The 20655-nt window shown below is 37.9% G+C and overlaps 2 protein-coding genes across 3 annotated transcripts in view; both read left to right on the top strand.

The window, feature by feature from the left end:
* LOC139137201 (sialate:O-sulfotransferase 1-like) overlaps window positions 1-7351 on the top strand; it is a 36282-nt gene extending 28931 nt beyond the window's left edge. Inside the window, exons 2-5 of the mRNA XM_070705184.1 lie at window positions 3141-3357; window positions 4518-4673; window positions 5299-5517; window positions 6272-7351. Of these exons, the coding sequence (XP_070561285.1) occupies window positions 3177-3357; window positions 4518-4673; window positions 5299-5517; window positions 6272-6648 (933 nt within the window). The 5' untranslated portion in view covers window positions 3141-3176 and the 3' untranslated portion in view covers window positions 6649-7351. The remainder of the gene's footprint in view (window positions 1-3140; window positions 3358-4517; window positions 4674-5298; window positions 5518-6271) is intronic.
* An 882-nt stretch (window positions 7352-8233) lies between these two features.
* LOC139137202 (sialate:O-sulfotransferase 1-like) lies at window positions 8234-18181 on the top strand. Of its 2 annotated transcripts, none has more exons than XM_070705187.1 (5): window positions 8234-8811; window positions 11205-11421; window positions 12609-12764; window positions 13403-13612; window positions 14359-18181. In XM_070705187.1, exons 2-5 carry the CDS (start codon window positions 11247-11249, stop codon window positions 14727-14729), a joined length of 912 nt encoding a protein of 303 aa, XP_070561288.1. In that variant the 5' UTR covers window positions 8234-8811; window positions 11205-11246; the 3' UTR covers window positions 14730-18181. The 2 variants fall into 2 exon arrangements, with proteins under 2 accessions (XP_070561288.1, XP_070561287.1); XM_070705186.1 differs by having other exon boundaries at window positions 8665-8811; window positions 13394-13612.
* The last annotated feature ends 2474 nt before the right edge of the window (window positions 18182-20655 follow it).

Here is a 20655-nt window from a genome sequence, read left to right on the forward strand (position 1 = left end):
TATTAGGTATTCTTCTAAACTAAATTTATGTTTTTATAATCTGTATGTCCTAAGTTTATTTTCTGATTTAGAACCCGGTCTATTATCAATGTAAAGATCGCTCTTCCATTGAGTTATAAATGAATCTTTTATTTTGATGTGTATCTTATTCAAAACTAGATGTTGATAACTTGGTGGAGAGAACATCTGGGAAGTCTACATCAGACGTTTTTATAAGTGACTCAGTTGTTAGATACCATTTACTTTTCATAAATGAGTTAAATAAAAGTGATTCCCTCAAAACATTATTGTGAGATTCTACCGTGTGATTATAGTATCTAAGTAATTGGTTTTTGACAAAAGTATCTAATGGGTAACGGCTTAGTTCGCCGTAAATATCCAATTCTGGGGATGATTTTGGAACTCCTAAAATATAGCGACACAAATTCAAGTGTACATCTTCTATAGGCGAATTATCATTACATTCATCTCCCCAAACTTCGCGGCCATAAGTCAAAATAGGTTTTATTAGTTTATTAAATAGAGAAAGCATCAATGGTACACTAAGATTAGAATTAGAGGCTAACTTTCCTTTCAGTGTTAAGATTTTTCATAGCCTCTTTAAATCTACCATTGGGACATAGAACTAGTCCAAGATAATTAAATTTCTCAGTGGTTTTGAGTTCACTTCCTCCCATATAAAGTATTTTGTCAAGTAATTTATTGCCTTTATTAAAGATAATTACTTTTGCTTTTCAGTGTTAGCAGTTAGTTGCCATCTTTTGGGTGTATTCATGGAAGATATCACGGCTATTTTGGAGACCAGTCTTGGAAGTAGATAAAATGACAATGTCGTCTCATTAGGGGGATCACATGCATGAGTGTTAAAGATTGTTGGCAAATCATTTATAAATATATTATAGAAATAACGGACGACGCGCTGACCATTAACGTTTATTTGTGGGCAAGGGCGAGAGGAAAGCCAAAAATAAACGTTATTGGTCAGAGCGGAGTCTGTTATTTCCATTATATTATCAGCGAACCCAAGAAAACCGTCAAAATTTCCGAAAATTTCAGGAGCGAACGACAACTGGGCCCCAGAAACTGAGCAATACGCGACGAACTGTCACGTGCGCTGTAAAAAAATTGGCAAATCCGGAGATGTTTTCAGAAAAAAGTATCTTAACTTGACCTATACAAGTACTCCATTTTATTTTGTGATTGATTATGATTTACGTTTGAGCTGTAAAGTTACGATAATTTGAGTTGTTAATCTTATTATTCATATTCACGGGCATGTGAAAAAACCATTACTGTGTATTTGTGGACAGTCGCGTGGTTCAGGTCGCCCAATCAAAATGCGACGGACAGGGCATGGTAATATAATATATAAAGTAGGGTTTAAGTTATGCCGTACGCTTATCAGCGAAAGAAAGAATAGTTACGTAAACAATCTCCACATATACAGCCATTGTGGGAAGTCATTACATGTCTTTGTCTCCAGGATCTCCCTACTTTTACAAATTGCCTGGCGTAGTTGGCAACATACTGTTAATTTATGTGTACTTCATTGCATCCAGTCTATGCCGATCACCAGATTTGAATTAGTTTTTTCATGATAAACTCTAAACCTACTCTATTGTTAAATGCATGACAGGAGCGTTTTCAGAAATATATGGGTGTGTCTGTTTAAGGGTCGACCATTTCGTCGGGATGGGTGGTCAGATTTGGAAAACCTGAAAAGCAAAACTTACTACTTTTTCCCGGCAGTCCTTCTTTTGCAAAGCAATATCACTCAACCGTGAAAAAATGTGTTTGAGGATATATAGGAATGCAATGCAAACCAAAGAAGATAATTTGGAACATTTTGGAAGGCGGAAGTTTCATTAAAATATTCTCACCACCCGGTCTGAACTGTATGCGGGCCATTGCCAAACAAATTGTGCAGCTAAGTTGATCCGCAGGTTATCCATGGGTTAAATATATTTTGCACTCTTCTCACGTTGTATCCATGTACGAATCCATTGGCCATTGTCAGTCAGACCACACCCCCTCCTTGGTTTGACAACCTTGGATATTTTCTCCATTTGCGTTTCGATATCTTTCATGCAATAGAGTAGCACTCTAACATGGGGATATCAACATAACGTACAGCAGTCGTTTGATTGCTGGGCGTTGCATTTTTGACCCATTTTGTACAGTTTTGCAATAAATTGCGAAGTCACAACACATTTTGAATAATCGTTTGAAAAGAAATATAGAAAAGTAAAGACTTTGAATTGTTAGTGCCTTTGTATTTGCTTATGCTCTACATGTTTCTCACTTAACACGATTGCGAACTAATTCGGGATAATTGGATTGTGAAGTAATGTCGATTTAATCTACAAATATAATCTCATCTGCTTTTCTTTTTATATTACACACTTGTTTTTATGAGTAATTTGCAATATTGCAACATTCAGCTATATGGCACCTAACACGTTTGAGAAATTTGAAAAACAAGAAAATCCAATTATCCCAAATTAGTTCCAATCGTGTTACTTGTGTATTCAAAGACATTAACTTGTACAAATGTTTTGATTTTTCAGTACATTTGCTTTTATTTTTATCGAAGTATGGTATAAAACACCATTAATGTGATACGAAAATGTCGCGCCTGCAAAAAAACCCCGGCATGTATAGAATGTATGGGAGGCACCTTGGGGAAGCGGTTAGGGTACCGGACTCATTATTGAAGCGAGTGCGAGTCCCCGTATGTCCGGAGTAACGGACTCACTTTCAAAAGATGGTGGGTTCGAGACTCCTGTACGGTGTTGTGCCCTAAGGCACTTTACTCCTCATTGCTCCATTGGGTAGTGGGTTATGGGTATCTCATCCTGTAATTGGGTTCGCCTGTTGGATGAGTAATTAAATAAAAAAATGAATAAAATATCTGAACAGGCATTAGGGGTTGTAATAAATTCTATTATGGAATATTGAGATCAATAATCATACCCATTGCATCAACGTAGGCTCTGTTGGCAAATTTTACCATTTGAATTTCGGTTACTCTAAGAACCAAAAAGGTCAAAGTCTAATGACTTCTAGGCTTAAAGATGGTTTCTACGATATATAATGATAGTCTACTGTATTGACGAGCTCCGTGTTTTGTTCCTTTACAGTCCTGAAGACTGTACGAGCTTAAACCAGGAAACTATATGAAAATGTCTAGATCCGCAACTCGGGCAGCAATCTGTTCTATCCTACTCACCTCTCTCTGGTGGATACTCTTTATCTATATGGTACCTGAAGTGTTTACAAAGCAAGGTTCCGCTGGTAACTTTGGGACGTCCACTAAAAACTCTGTGCATAGAACTGACAGTGAAGATACGGCCTCAGGTAAGCTCTTTAATTTGGTCTCTTATGAAACGTTTACCTTTTCCTATACAAAGCTATTCTTTACTGGATGGCGTGACTTATGTCAAGTTTACAGTAAAATTTTATCAAGCTATAAGTGTCTGCTTGATTCAGATCAGATTTTTTTATTCAAATGTATGGTGAAAGTGTAAAGCGTAGTTGAATAAGAGATGCTTGTGGATGCCGAGCCATGTGAATTAACAAAACGCTTCTTTATTTTTTGCATTGTTCTCAGTGTTACATTTTGAATGGTGTATCAATGAGGTGTTGAGTGTATTAGAGGTGTCTTTAGTTTATTAGCTGTCATGTCCATATTTGCTTTACCTATAAGGTAATTTAAAGGATCAGTGGAGAGATGTCATATTATCGATCGTGACTGTAGTATCTCTAAAATCTTCACATTCTTCGCTGACCTACATCTGGAATAATGTGATTTCGCCATCCGTATCCATTCTATTGGTACGGCGTGTTTACTTATATTACTCTGTATCATTCAGTTTCTTTTATTTTTAAGTATATGAAATGTTTCCTTTTGTTTTAGAAGTCTGCCATATTTTAATAAATCGGCAACATGTATAATACGACAGGTTATTTCTTATAAGTTCGATCCTACACAGATGATTTTCTGCATGATATAAAACAGAAGAAGAAACTGTATTTATAGTGGAATTCAGAAAAAAAATGAAGAGACACAATAAAGTAAAGCTACAGATTGGTGTAACATAAATCGATTAAAATACGAAACAAATGCACGACGAGTGAAAACTGGTTGGAGGTCCCATACCCTATCTTACTGGGATTACAAAAACTTAATTCGTGATATGTTTCTAGTATTGCAATACTGTTAGTTCATGGTTGACGTGTTGTTTTTTTTAAAGCGTGAAACCTGTAGCTAAAATGCACATTACTCAATCAAGAAGCAAGCGCTGTAGTTGTCAGTGAATCCTTTCTTTGATCTACGTTTGCCAGTAAATATATTCCACAAGGGTATGATAATTATTAAATTAACAACATTTAACCAGATCATACACTCATTGATGTTGCGGTGAAAAGCTAAAATGCCGTAAAGTACTCTTAAGTTATAGATATTGAAGTCCCTTTTCAAGGGTCCTCGATTTACTCAACATTTTCTGTCATTTCAGATTGCTCAGTTCGTTTGGCTGCCCCGGGCACATTTCCCGTCATAGCACTGGCAAGCCCACCTGGTTCAGGGAATACTTGGACCCGTCATTTGATACAGCAAGCGACAGGTTTCTACACCGGGTCAGAGTACAACGTTGAGCATTTAGCGAAAACCGGTAAGCCTGGCAAGATTGAGATGTAGTTTTCTGTATGCTTGAAAAAAACATTTTCATTTGTAGTCTATTGATGACTGCAGATGTACTTTCTGTTTCTTGTTGTGAACATGTACTATAGTTGGTACCAATCTACATGCACAAATGCTAACTTTCGACAAATTTTTGACATCCGAAACTTTTTTTCATAATTGTAATTATACCATAAGCAGATGGTCAAGACAAGCCTCACTGAAGAATTATCAAACTGTGAAGGAAATGCAAGCCATATTTTTTCTTATAAATTGCTGAAATACGAACACAACACGATATCTCATTGAAAAGTAATCGTAACAATAATATATCGAAATTTAATTGATTTTCCGAATTTAATTGTTTGAAAGAAATAGTCCTTTTCAGAGTAATCAAGGAACAAGTTATTTAGTAATTTGAAATAACTGTTTCCTCGTGATTTGTGCTCTTACATCGTTTTGTTTAATCAAAGCAGAAGTATTTGAATATGCTAAAAAGAGAATTGTTATCACTGTACTTGGACCGGTTTCATAAGTCGTGCAAATATTTCATCACCATTAAGCAGGTGACGGTGATAATGATGTCGCTGATCGCGAAATTATCTTACTCTTTCAAGGATATGCAGGTGAACTTGAAGATTGGACAACAGGCACAACACTGACTGTGAAAACTCACTTCGCTAGACTTTCTGAACCGGGAATGCATGAGAAAGCTAAAGCAGCAATTTTACTGCTACGTAATCCATGTAGTGTGGCAGTTGCAGAGAGAAATCGTCGATTGACCAGAAATCAGACATCAATGGCTTATTGGAATAACTCTTTGAAATATGACAAAGGTATGAATGTGTGAGTGGCAGAATGATCATTTCAAAATATCTATTCCAGTGTCCTCAGCTAACTGTCTTTTCTATCGATATCTTGGAACCTCAAAAAGTAAAAGTTACCTTAGTAACAGCGATGGCAACGGCAGTCGGCAAAATGCACTTTCTCAAAATGTAAGTTTATCGATGCCTTCGGAAACTTATTCAAATAGTATGCAACATATTAACATCACAACATATTAACACGAAAGGATATTGTGCTGGGTTTGATGCAACGAGGTAATGATGACATGGAGACGGCATCTATGTTACACCTTCATATTGGTGAAGGATATAGCTATAGCTGTCCAGGTTTTTTTCCCTTGGTGGGGGGGGGGGGGGCAGCGTGTTTGAAAAGACTCTAACCAAAGTTTTACCACGTATGAATTATATGAATTATAGAATAATGATGAATCTTCCGCTGCACAAAATTGTATGTATCCGGACGGAAAGATCTACCGACCAGACGCTGTATACACTCTAAATCAGTCAGAATCGATGCATAGCCCTATTTTGTAATCAGCATTTGTGTGTTGGCTTTGTATCATTATAAATTTAACAAAAACAGGGACTATCTTTGACATGCAAAGTAGCTACTAAAAGTGACGAAAATCACTATTCCATGTTAATGTACTTTAAATACCCTATGAAATGCTTGAAGTTTAATATTTAAATGGATCTATCTATTATCCCTCTTTCTTAACTCTGAATGTCACTTTATATTTCACAGAGTGGTTTCGCGCTGTAGAATGGCAAGTGCATCTTTTCGAGAGATTCGCCAACAATTGGTTGGAACTTGGCATACCTGTACATGTAGTCTTCTATGAAAATATCCAAGAAAACGCAGTGCATGAAATGAAGAGAATTGTAAAGTTTGTTAATTTGACAGTTGATGAAAACAGAATGGCTTGTGTCCGGAAGAACACGGAGGGAAACTATCATCGCCAGTATTCCAGCAAAGCAAAGCTATATGAGGAAGTTCTTTCGCCGGAAATTAAACGCTACTCACAAATGGTGATGGAAAGAGTATCTGTATCCTTGGTGAAACACGGACAAAATCCTGTACCCTGGAGGAATTTGCCTCCTGAAGTGCTGCCGTTTACATAAAGATTAAGGCTCTTTATATTCAAGTAGCTAATCTCAAATTAATAATCGCTATGGGTCTTGCCTTAATCCTCCAAAAGCATTTTATGTTATACGAGTATGACAAATACGGGGATGTGTCGTTCTGATCGGAACGAGAGCTCACGCCATCTTATAAGTGAAATATCATGTAATAGTCCTAACCGGGGCCCCTCAACTCGCATAGTAACTGGAAATCAAAAGAAAAGTCGTATAACAGGGACAATGCAGAACTAGACCATACTTAACAATTACAAGCATTTATATTATTTTCAATGGTGTCATCCCTGTCCAAAATCACGCGAGTTTCCATGTTTGAGTTGTTGTATCGTTGAGAAATACATCGATCCCAAACATCCTCAACCTTATGTTAACTAACCTAGCAGTTAGAGGCCCTTGGTGTACCTGCACTGTATCTCGTGAGAGAAGTTGACGACTGAATCATTAGTTTTGAATATATTGGAGTAGGACGAAAGCGACGAATCTAGGGACACGATACTCATTTTTTTCTTAAACGTAGAGAGCATCAGGTTAGGGTGATTCTATATGCTGGGGACCTCTATCAGGTTCAAAACGAGTTTCATTTTGTTAAGCTATCAGATAGACAGTGACACTTTGTCATGAAGATTGCACAGTCAGGCAAGAAAGAAATGTAAAATTGACTTTTGAATAAAATATTTCAACCATGTCTGAAAACGAGGATACATTTTAAAGGGTTACAGAGGTCTATACCGACTACTGATTGTCTAAGCGACAATGCTTCATTAAAAAGTTACAGAGCTTGGATTGTACTTTGCTCTTCCTGCACTCAAAAGTTGTTTTTATCCAGGCCTGTGTAATTTCCATATGATAGTAGCAAACAAAAGATGTATACTCGGGTTACAATGATGATGCTGGAATCAATGAAGATGGTAGCCGCGCATGCGTTGTAATGGAGAAGTACACTGACCTAGTACACTGTACATACTAGATCTCGAAGAAAAGCAGGGCCTTTCAATAATACCCGTTTAAAAACTATCTACTGTTGATTGACCTATCAGAGTGCTCAATTCAGGGTGTTTTATTTACTCGTAAAGCCTTGGTCACCAAATTCCAGAAACGAATGACAGCGCCGTAGTAAATTACTGTCCAATCAAAAGTGAACATGTCATATTCTGTAGACATCTGGTACGTTTTAATATTCAAATTTGGTAACACAGCGGAAACCAGCTGCATTACAAAATCTGCTGTGCCCTAGGGCATTTATATAATGTGCCCTAGGGCATTTATAGGATGTTCCATTATATTGGAAGGCTATTTCACAAATAAAAAGTTTTAATTCATATCCTAAACATGTTACATTGACTAAGGGGACGGTTGACGTAAACACATTGAAAACAAAAATATATCAGTTAGGGGCGATAGTTTTTAAGTCAGATAAAACCCTCGTACTCGGGCTGGTCTGGTATATAAAGTCCAACCCTACGATAAAATGTCTCCGCCTGCGGCCTCGACATTTTATCGTTGGGTCGGACTTTATATACCAGAAGAGCCCTCGTACTCGGGCTTTATCCTATACTAGTACTTTAAGGTAAATATATTTCCCCATCCGCTCTGTGTGTTTGGTTTCGCTCATTAAGTTTTTGCTGAGTTATCAAAGTCAAAGTTGGATTATTAAAGGAAAACAGTAAAAAATATCATTACTGCAGCACCGGTACTTCTAGATGTACTAATAAGTCGAGTAAATGTACCGTTTTACCACAGTTTTATATTTTAATCGTACTTTACATTCAATGCTTCAGCAAAAACTGAATGAGTTAAACCCAAATTAATTGGGCGGCTTTTGTTGTGGATATACCAGCAGTCGGGCAGCTGGCGATGAATTGATTTTAAACATACAGACTACGGGGTTAAATTTTTAATAGTTGGTAGGGTGTTTCACTGATTTTGAAAGACACGCGAGATGGATGCCAAGCCCCACCCTAGCAAAAATCATTGAACGCTTCCTAATCTGACAGCCGGCAAGTATCAATCAATAGTTTGAATATAAAGAGCGATCTTGACATTAACATAGTAGTATACAATGGCATTCATGTATACAAACTATTCAATACCCGTGTTCTGGTGTGCCATGGTGCCACGTCCATGGAATGAGGTAGCAGCGGTCTGGTGAGTTTCTCTCATTCAAATGTCCATCTGTTCATGTCTGTGGTTTTTTAGTCCATACGCTTATAGTCATGATCGTTTGCTTGATAATTACATGAGATGTGTGAGAGAACACGACAAAAACGAGGCTCGAAATTCAGGAGTCAACTAACTTGATCGCGTTCAGCCCCACTGCACACGTTTCAGGTCAATGCGTTGGGCTTGATCACAGCATGGATGTAAAAAATAGAACAGTCCCTCCACACTGTGTCTTGATGTAAAAGTCGATTTATGGAGGGATTTGTGCAAATGATGAGTGTCATACTGGTCTAAAATTGCTCTTTATCCCTCGTTAATTCCTGCTTTTGGAATATTACAAACCATTTCAACATTCTAGGCCATGTGGCGATTCTTGTAACATAACCTTCTTACTTTTGTACAACTTTGGGTGGTATAAAGATAAAATAACATTAGCACATTCTTCTAAACCTCGCTACTCCGCCGAATAAAAACCAAACAAAACAAATATGCCGTTCATGGTCGAGCATGTAATTCGTCAATTGACAATATACATGATCGACCATAAACGGTTTGAGAATTAAGTTCCTGCCCGATTTCATACTTTTTATTGACAAAAATCTTGTAGCAGGACGTCTAAATACTTGACAGAAATCCTAAATTACACATAGAGACTTGTCGGGTAGTGTCAAAGCGTTGTCATACCAGTATCTTCCGTATTTTCACAGAATTTCTAGTAAATACTTTGCGTCGATGTGGCTTTAGTTAAAGGTTGTCATTGTTTTTGACCAACAGTATATTAGTAAACTGCTGCGTCAGAGGTACATGTATTCAACATTTCTATAGAGACCCTCTTTCTATTGTCTTTTCTATCGCATAAGCGTTTGCAACTTAGTCAAGTAGTTTTCATTGTTATCTTCGACGGAGAAGTTTTTCCATGCTCTGTCTATATCAGTTTCAGCCCCAATGAATTTGAATTAAAAACCCCTCAGAATTCCGTCGTCCCTGGCGTCTTCAAAGCAAACTATCCCCTCACCACGGTCACTCTAGGGGTAGTCCCCTCCACCTTCCTGACCGAGCGCATTTGTATAGAACAGTGCTTATGCCGTACGCTTATTAGCGAAACAAAGAATAGTTACATAAGCAATGCCATTGGGGAAAAGTCATTACATGTCTTTGTCTCCAGGATCTCCCTAATTTTACAAATTACCGGGCATAGTTGCTAACATATTGTCAATTTATGTGCACTTCTTTCCACCCAGTTTATGCCGATCACCAGATTTTAGTGAGTTTTTCCATAACAACCTCTAAACCAACTCTTGTATGAGAGGAGCGTTTTCAGAAATATATGGGTGTGTCTGTTTAAGGGTCGACCATTTGGTCTGAGCGGGTGGTCAGATTTGGAAAACCTGAAAAGCAAAAGTTACTAATTTTGCCAGGCAGTCCTTCTTTTGCAAAACAACATCACTCAACTGTCCATGAAAAATGTCGTTTGACGATATATAGGAATGCAATGGAAAACCAAAGAAAACAATTTAGACATTTTGGAAGGCGGAAGTTTCATTATAATATTCTCGCCAGCCGGTCTCAACTGTATTTGGCGTATTTGACCAAACAAATTGTGTAGCTTTTATGATCCGCAGGTGATCTATATATTTCAAATTCTACGCACGTTTCATCCATGTACGAATCCATTGGCCATTGTCAGTCAGACCACACCCCCTCCTTGGTTTGACAACCTTGGATATTTTCTCCATTTAGCGTTTCGATATCTTTCATGCAATAGAGTAGCACTCTAACTTGGGAATATCGACATAAAGTACAGCAGTCGTTTGATTGCTGGGCGTTGTATTTTTGATCCATTTTGTACAATTTTGCAATAAACTTTGAAGTCACAATACAATTGAACAATTTTTTGAAAAAAAAAACATTCAGAAAGGTATAGATTTTCAAAAAACGTTAGTGCCTTCGCATTTGCTAGTGGTCTACATGTTTATCTCTCTCTTGGGGTGTATTCAGAGACATTGTAGCATGATTATACCAATATTTTGATTCTTTAAGGCATTTTCTTGTTTTTTATCTGAAGCATGGTATAACAGATTATTGTCACATACAAAACAGCCGCGTCTCCACAAACGGCATATATAGAATCTGAACGGGCATTGGGATTTATGGTGAATTCTATTATGGGATATATTTATTGATATCAATAATCATGCACATTGCATCGACATAGGCTCTGTTGGCAAATTTGACATTTTGCATTTCGGTTGCTATAAGAACTCAAAAGGTCACAGTCTGATAACTTCTAAAAGCCGAATTCTACGATAATAATAGTCTGTATTGACGGCTCCATATTTTGATGAACGAATGAATGAATGAATTTTGTTCTTTTGCAGTGCTGAAAAGTGGACAAGGTATAACCAGGAAATAATTTAAACATGCCTAGCTCAGCAACTCGGGTAGCAATCTTTTCTACCCTACTCACCTCTCTCTGGTGGATACTCTTTATCTATATGGTACCTGAAGTGTTTACAAAGCAAGGTTCCGCTGGTAACTTTGGGACGTCCACTAAAGACTCTGTGCCCAGAACTGACAGTGAAGATACGGCCTCAGGTAAGCTCTATAATTTGGTCTCTGTTGAAACTTCTACCTTTTCCTATATTAAGTTCTCTTTTTACTGGATGGCGTGACTTACATCAAGTTTACTGTTAAGTTTTATCGAGCTAGTATAAGTGTCTGCTTGATTGAGATAAGATTGTTTTCATTCAAATGTGTGGTGAAGGTGAAGAGCGTACTTAAATTAGAAATGCTTGTGGATGCATAGCCTTGGGCATTATCAAAACGCTTCTTTATTTGTGCACTGTTCTCGTTAAGTGTATTTTGAACGATGTATCAACGAGGTGTTGGGCGTATCGGAGGTGTCTTTAGTTTGTTTGCTGTCTGGGATTAAGTCATGTCCAATATTTAGTTTACCCTAAGGATAATTTAAAGGATAGAGGAAGATGCCATATTATCGATCGTGAGTGAAGTATCTCTAAGATCTTGACATTCTTCGCTGACTACAACTCGAATAATGTGATGTCGACATCCGTATCCGTATCCATTCTTTTGGTACGGCGTGTTTACTTATATTACTCTGTATCATTCAGTATCTTTTATTTTTAAGTATATGAAATATTTCCTTTTCTTTTAGAAGTCTGCCATATTTTAATAAATCGTCACTATGTATAATAGGGCAGGACATTTCTTATGAGTTCGATTCTAAACAGATGTTTTTCTTCATGATATAGAAGAATAAACTGTATTTATGGTGGAATGGAGAAAAAATTGAATAGAGACAACAAAGTGAAGGTAGAGAATGGTGTAACATAATCGATTAAATACGAAACAAATGCACGACGAGTGAAAACTGGTTGGAGGTCCCATACCCTATCTTACTGGGATTACAAAATCTTAATCCGTGATATGTTTCTAGTATTGCAATACTGTTAGTTCATGGTTGACATGTTGTTTTTTTAAAGCGTGAAACCTGTAGCTAAAATGCTCTTTGTTAATAATTTCCTACTCAATCAAGAAAGCAAGCGCTGTAGTTGTTGGTGAATCCTTTCTTTGATTAACGTTTGCCAGTATATATATTCCAGAAGGGTATGATAATGATTAAATTAACAACATTTAACCAGATCATACACTCATTGATATTGCGGTGAAAAGCTAAAATGCCGTAAAGGACTCTTAAGTTATAGATATTGAAGTCCCTTTTCAAGGGTCCTCGATTTACTCAATATTTTCCGTCTTTCCAGATTGCTCAGTTCGTTTGGCTGCCCCGGGCACATTTCCCGTCATAGCACTGGCAAGCCCACCTGGTTCAGGGAATACTTGGACCCGTCATTTGATACAGCAAGCGACAGGTTTCTACACAGGGTCAGAGTACAACGTTGAGCATTTAGCGAAAACCGGTAAGCCTGGCAAGATTGAGATGTAGTTTTCTGTATGCTTGAAAAAACATTTTCATTTGTAGTCTATTGATGACTGCAGGTGTACTTTCTGTTTCTTGTTGTGAACATGTACTATAGTTGGTACCAGTCTACATGCACAAATGCTAACTTTCGACAGATTTTTGACATCCGAAACTTTTTTTCATAATTGTAATTATACCATATGCAGATGGTCAAGACAAGCCTCACTGAAGAATTATCAAACTGTGCAGGAAATGCAAGCCATATTTTTTCTTATAAATTGCTGAAATACGAACACAACACGATATCTCGCTGAAAAGTAATCGTAACAATAATATATCGAAATTTAATTGATTTTCCGAAGTTTATTCTTTGAAAGGAAAATAATGTTCCTTTTCAGAGTAATCAAGGAACAAGTTATTTAGTAATTTGAAATAACTGTTTCCTCGTGATTTGTGCTCTTACATCGTTTTGTTTAATCAAAGCAGAAGTATTTGAATATGCTAAAAAGAGAATTGTTATCACTGTACTTGGACCGGTTTCATAAGTCGTGCAAATATTTCATCACCATTAAGCAGGTGACGGTGATAATGATGTCGCTAATCGCGAAATTATCTTACTCTTTCAAGGATATGCAGGTGAACTTGAAGATTGGACCACAGGGACAACACTGACTGTGAAAACTCACTCCGCTAGACTTTCTGGACCGGGAATGCATGAGAAAGCCAAAGCAGCAATTGTACTGCTACGTAATCCATGTAGCGTGGCAGTTGCAGAGAGAAATCGTCGATTGACCAGAAATCAGACATCAATGGCTTATTGGAATAACTCTTTGAAATATGACAAAGGTATGAATGTGTGAGTGGCAGAATGATCATTTCAAAATATCTATTCCAGTGTCCTCAGCTAACTGTCTTTTCTATCGATATCTTGGAACCTCAAAAAGTAAAAGTTAACTTAGTAACAGCGATGGCAACAGCAGTCGGCAAAATGCACTTACTCAAAATGTAAGTTTATCGATGCCTTCGGAAATCTTATTCAAATTATGCAACATATTAACATCACAACATATTAACACGAAAGGATATTGTGCTTGGTTTGATGCAACGAGGTAATGATGACATGGAGACGGCATATATGTTACACCTTCATATATTCTGGTGAATGATATAGCTGTCCAGGTTTTTTCCCTGGGGGGGGGGGGGGAGGGCAGCGTGTTTGAAAAGACTCTAACCAAAGTTTTACCACGTATGAATTATATGAATTATAGAATAATGATGAATCTTTCGCTGCACAAAATTGTATGTATCCGGACGGAAAGATCTACCGACCGGACGCTGTATACACTCTAAATCAGTCAAAATCGATGCATAGCCCTATTTTGTAATCAGCATTTGTGTGTTAGCTTTGTATCATTATAAATTTCACAATCACTTAACCCTTTGACATGCAAAGTAGCTGCTGAAAGTGACGAAAATCACTATAACATGTTAATGTACTTTAAGTACCCTATGAAATGCTTGAAGTTTAATGTTCAATGAATCTACCTATTATCCCTCTTTCTTAACTCTGAATGTCACTTTATATTTCACAGAGTGGTTTCGCGCTGTAGAATGGCAAATGCATCTTTTCGAGAGATTCGCCAACAATTGGTTGGAACTTGGCATACCTGTACATGTAGTCTTCTATGAAAATATCCAAGAAAACGCAGTGCGTGAAATGAAGAGAATTGTAAAATTTGTCAATTTGACAGTTGATGAAAACAGAATGGTTTGTGTCCGGAAGAATACGGAAGGAAACTATCATCGCCAGTATTCCAGCAAAGCAAAGCTATATGAGGAAATTCTTTCGCCAGAAATTAAACGCTACTCACAAATGGTGATGGAACGAGTATCTGTATCCTTGGTGAAACACGGACAAAATCCTGTACCCTGGAGACATTTGCCTCCCGAAGTGCTGCCGTAAACTCGTTATTTACATGAAGATCAAGGTTCTTTATATTAAAGTAGCTAATCTCAAATTAAGAATCGCTATGGGTCTTGCCTTAATCCTCCAAAAGGATTTGTATGTTATGCCAGTATGTCAAATACACGGATGTGTCGTTCTGATCGGACGAGAACTCATGCCATCTTATCTGTGATATATTCATAAAATAGTGCTAACCATGACCCCTTAGGCAACTTGCACATAGTAACTTAAAGCCAACAGAAAGGTCGTTTGAAGAACGGGCTCAATAAAGGGCCAGACAATACTTGACTATTATGTAGATTATTTTCAAAGATATCATTCCTGTCAAAACTCACGCCAGATTCCATGTTTTGAGAAATAATTGTATCGTTAAGAAATAATGGACCCCAAAAGTTCTCAAGCTAGTGTAAGCTAATCCAGCATTCATATTATCACTATTCCAGACGTTAGAGACACACCTGCCACCGCTATCTCGTGAGCGTGGTCGGGTACTGAACTATTATTATAGAAATAACGGGCGACGCGCTGACCATTAACGTTTATTTGTGGGCAAGGGCGAAAGGAAAGCTAAATATTAACGGGCGAGGCTTGCCGAGCACGTTAATTTGGCTTTCCTCGAGCCCACGCCCACAAATAAACGTTAATGGTCAGAGCGGAGTCTGTTATTTCCATTATATTATCAGCGAACCCGAGAAAACCGTCAAAATTTGCGAAAATTTCCGGAGCGAACGACAACTGGGCCCAGAAAACTGAGCAATACGCGACGCACTGTCACGCACGCTGTAAAATTGGCAAATCCGGAGATGTTTTCAGAAAAAAGTATCTCAACTTGACCTACAAGTGCTCCATTTTATTTTGTGATTGATTATTATTTACGTTTGAGCTGTAAAGTTACGATACTTTGAGTTGTTAATCTTATTATTCATATTCACGGGCATGTAAACAAACATTACTATGTATTTGTGGTCAGTTACCGGTTCAGCTCGACCAATCAAAATGCGACGGGCAGGGCATGGTAATATAATGCAATAGACCTGACGATATTCGTAATAACATTGAACTCTGTGTCGACGACGTCCGCAGCTGGATGAAATCTAACATGCTTGTACTGAACGACAACAAAACTGAAGTTATTCACTTCTCATCACGTTTAAAATCTGATGTGACAAAGCTAGACAGTCTGAGAATTGGTCAATGCGACATAATCCCTTCAGTTTCAGTCAGAAATCTTGGCATTACTTTAAGTCAGGACGGTAGCATGTCTGACCATATCAATATGTTGTGCAGAAATGGTTTCTTCTCTTTGCATAGAATAAGTAAGATTCGTAAACTTCTTGACAGATCTACAACTGAAAAACTAGTCCATGCATTTGTGACGTCTCACTTAGACTATCGTAACAGTCTTTTGTTTGGTATCCCTAGAGGACAACTTGCTCGACTACAGTCTTTACAGAATGCTGCGGCGAGGTTAGTTTCTCGTACGCGCAAATTCGATCATGTCACACCCGTTCTCAAAGATTTACATTGGTTACCTGTAGAGGCCCGCATCAGATTTAAAATTATGTTGCTTACATTCAAATTATCCATGGAAATGCACCTATTTATCTGAGAGATTTATTAGGCCAAAAAAAAGAAATGTTTCTGGTCAGGCCTTACTTAAAAAAATGGTGCGGCGACGCGGATTTTTTTTCTTTTTTTTTTCTTTCCCTCCTCCTCAAGGGAGGGAGGAGGGTCAGTTAAAGCGCCAAAGCTGTTGGCTAATTTGCATAATCATTTGCATATCATTAATTTATATTTGCATATGGATGTAAGCTTGCACATGCACCCACACATACATGTACATCACAACAAAATGCAATGGTAACACACAAGTATGCAGTTTGAACATCATGGAAACTCTTTATTACACTTAAATAAATCATCACAGTATTGTAATTAAAATTGCAATTAAAACAGAAGATTCAGATTGAAACTTTGAGAGCAAGAAATGGTTCATCTGATTGGAGTTTTATTAATTGCTAATAAAATTGTCAAAATTTGTCAACAAAGAGGAAAATTCACAAGTTTAAGCTTTACACAATTCAAATGTATGAAATTGAGTTTTATATTATATTTGAACGACAAACACCGCGAATAATTTTTCATCACGGGGATAGATTTCAACAAGCCCCCAGCTGGTAGCTACGCAGAGCCTGTGCGTAGCGGGGAGAATCAAAGCGTAGCGGGACCGCTATGGCCTTGGGAGAACACTGAGTTTTATAGTTTTATCAATATAGTAACATTTAAACTGTTCATGCAGTCACTGATCATGTGCCCCAAAGAATTTTCTCTTTCTCTTCAGCCGTTTTGGTTTGGTGTTATAGTAATCAGTATGTAAGCTAGTTTGCCACGGCCGCCGGCCACAAACCAGGGAAAAAAAGGGTGACGCGCTGTTGTTCAAGTGACGCGCGCGCTGACCAGAAACATTTTTTTTTGGCCTTAGATTTATTGTACCTGCCAGAGACCTGCGATCGAGTGACAAATTATGTTAACCCAGCCCCGTGGCAACTTTAACAAGACATATGGACAGAGAGTGTTTTCAGTATGTGCACCCTTACTATGGAATGATTTGCCATTTGAAATTAAGACTGCCAGAAGTGTAGATAGTTTTAAGCGCAGTTTGAAAACCTACCTTTTTACTCAGTTTTATGTGTAATTTTCTGTTTTAAATTTTTTAGTGTGGTTGTATTTTTAAATTATTTTATACAGCTATGTACAATGTGCTGAGACGTATGTGTAGTGCATTTTAAACAACTTTTAATAATAATAATAACAATAATCTGACAGTCGGCATTATCAATCAGAATGTAGAGAGTGACCGTGACATTAATATAATAGTTAGCTGTGGCATTCATGTGTTATTCAAAGACTTCTACTAGTGCCCCTTGAAGTGGCGACGCTCGGATGAGTTTCTCTCGTTCATGTTTGTGATTTTTTTAGTCCATACGCTTATAGTCATGATCGTTTACTTGATCATAAAATGAGATGAGTGGGTGAACAGAACAAATGGAAAGCTCGAAATCCAGGAGTTAACTATCTTGATCTCGTTGAGCCCCACTGCCACATTTCGCGTCAATACGTTGGGCTGGATGTAAAAGTCGATTTATGGACGTAGTGAGTGCAGATATTGGGTGTCACATGGATTTTGGTACGCGCCCTGTCTCGTCCACCGGCGTACCCCTTTACAATATAAAAGTAAAACCCACGAGAAAAAGTGTACTGTAATGTGGTTAAGATGGTATGATTGGTCGTCATGTGCATTCAAAATCTTTTAACCAAATATATTTCTTACTTTTAGTAGTTGTTTGAGATTTCCCCTTATCAACCCCACGTCGGTTATGATATTGCAAACATGTAAATGACTCAATGCTTAAAATACAGCATAAGTTCAGGGGTACAACTGATCGCGAGATAGGTGTATGCCTATGGTCAAAAAATATACACGGTTTAATCCTCCCGTCTTTTACCTTGACACTCAAATAAGCTTTGGATATATCGTGACGTTTTTATCCTGAAATTTCCGAACAAGACAGACATTATTGCAAAATCATTATTTTGATGTACTTTTAAGATTGGAAAGGTATCTTATATCAAGAGGAAAAATCAACCAAAGAGAGTTTGTTGAACGTCGGAAATCAGCTCCCTCTTGTCGAATGGTAGCTCCCATTTCATTGAAATTCAACTAACGATAATGGTCTTGTCAGGGAGTCTCACATGTAGAGTTTGTCGATATACATTAAGGTAGAACGCACCTCGACAATGAAAGACCTAAACTTTTGCTCAAAATTTCTTCAATGAAACCTTCAAACATTGTCTTACCTAATCAAGAATAAAAATAAGGATACATGAGAAACTAATAACCTAACGTATACCGATACTTGAAATTCAAAATGGCCGCCATCCCTATGCTAACTCTATGCTACCCTTCCATGTTATTATCTGGAATTTCAGCCCAAAAAACCTCAGAAGTCGGTTATTTTTAACTATGTTTGTGTTCACTTGTGTTTATAAAGGTCTACATGTTACCCTGGCGTTTCATTGAGGTGAAGACTACGTGAAAGAAAAACATATCATTTACAATTACGTGTGTGTATTTTGGAGTGAGTAGACAGAACATTTTATCAGAAACAAGCAAGCATTATTACACAACACCAATAGGCAATAACGGAATGTTGATTTGGTGCCTCGGTTCAGAAGACGATAAGCGTTACCATCAACCAACTTAAGGCATGATGAGGGCGGGCAATCGACTTACGGGAATATTTTTGTCTTCGAATTTGTGCATCGGTGCAATCACGGTCCCTCTATCACGGACCGTGGTGCAGTGAAGTAAATACATGGGCTGCAGGTCAACGTTTTTTACGGCTTCAGCAGCTATTAATTTTTCATCAACAATCGATTATATTCCATGAATACTCTGCTCCGAGTCTCACAAGCCCTTGTGCTTTTTATCAGTACACTATGTAAACAAGCACATTATTAATATGGAGGGTTGTCTGCTAGTCGTAAGGGTGTCATGTACTTTACCCATCCAGGCAAAGTCGACAAGCACCACCTTTGTACCGTGATTGTCTTGGTAACATGGGCGAGAAGATGATACTTTGTCTGCTGTGGTTTGCGTAATCGGATAAAGTATTTGACAAATTTGACTATTTCGTACAATAACAATCTGCATGACGTATTCGTACCTCCAGTGTGTGTCAGATCAGACCGCTAGTGCATTGATAGTATGTGGCGGGAAACATCACCAGAAAAGGGACTTTACAGGACAAGAATATGAGATAAAGACAGCAAACAGTATAACGACAGCTATCGCTTAGAATTGATTACAATGACTTTTAACAAAAAAGTAAATTGAAAATGATTTACAATATTTTAGGTGTTTTAAAGTTTTGTAAAGATAATTCGACTTGTGTTTTCAGGGCGGGGGGGGGTGAAGAGCATCACAATCAGAAAATGGACGTTTGAAATAGGACTCCAATAAATGAAGATTTTGCGATTATCTTTGTCAATAAAAAATAAATAAGTCTCTATAATGATATCTCCGGTATGATGTTTTGTCACCGTGACTTTTTATGTTTCATGTGAGTCGCAAAGGGGGTGAGAGAGAGAGAGAGAGAGAGAGAGAGAGAGAGAGAGAGAGAGAGAGAGAGAGAGAGAGAGAGAGAGAGAGAGAGAGAGAGAGAGAGAGAGAGAGAGAGCCCCAACCGGTAAATTTCCTCAATTTTACAAAATCATCACCAAATATGTTGGTTTAACATATTTCTGACCTAAAATTTGGAGGGGAAAGTAGACCTGTTGGTAACTGCCCTTCCTCTGGCCGTATGCGGAAAATATGCCCTCCCACGGAATTATGATGCCCACTGCTCTCCAACATCTAGGCCTATGGTCTGCAAACTCCCCACTCTGTAGAACAGTTCAAGCTCCCCACTGCCCTCTCCCCATTATTGAAATTTTCGCCCGCTTTTGATTATTATATTACATTATATTTTTTAAACGTTTTTTCCGGTACCCACTGCCAAATATTATATCCTCGCCCCCTGTAAAAACTGAAATTTCTTCCCCCCACTGTAAATATTGACTTTTCTCCCCACCCAAGGATTAGCTTTTAAACTACCCCGCCCGTTGAAAAACAGCCCAGGAACACCTTTTTTGCAGGAACAGCTTCGTTGACGGCACCTGTTATAGCACAGCGACTTGTTTTCGTTATGGCAGAACCAAAAACCAATTTAGACAGGTTAAGAATACTTATTTGCATAAAGTTAATTATTGCACGGGGGGGGGGGGGTCGGGGTGAACGAACTTCAGAAATCTTTGTGATGTGACATTTTGATGGAAGATTTTGATGTATTACTAGCTTAAATTCGGTGAATTAGTGGTGACC

Source organism: Ptychodera flava, chromosome 7, assembly GCF_041260155.1.
Source record: "Ptychodera flava strain L36383 chromosome 7, AS_Pfla_20210202, whole genome shotgun sequence".
Lineage (NCBI taxonomy): Eukaryota > Metazoa > Hemichordata > Enteropneusta > Ptychoderidae > Ptychodera > Ptychodera flava.

What these genes read in the sequence shown, in the direction of transcription:
- LOC139137202 (XM_070705186.1), top strand. Translation starts at nt 11,247, where the DNA reads ATGCCTAGCTCAGCAACTCGGGTAGCAATCTTTTCTACCCTACTCACC. An exon ending in TGAGCATTTAGCGAAAACCG is followed by an intron (nt 12,765 to 13,393) that starts GTAAGCCTGGCA and finishes TACTCTTTCAAG; the next exon opens with GATATGCAGGTGAACTTGAA. An exon ending in CTCTTTGAAATATGACAAAG is followed by an intron (nt 13,613 to 14,358) that starts GTATGAATGTGT and finishes TATATTTCACAG; the next exon opens with AGTGGTTTCGCGCTGTAGAA.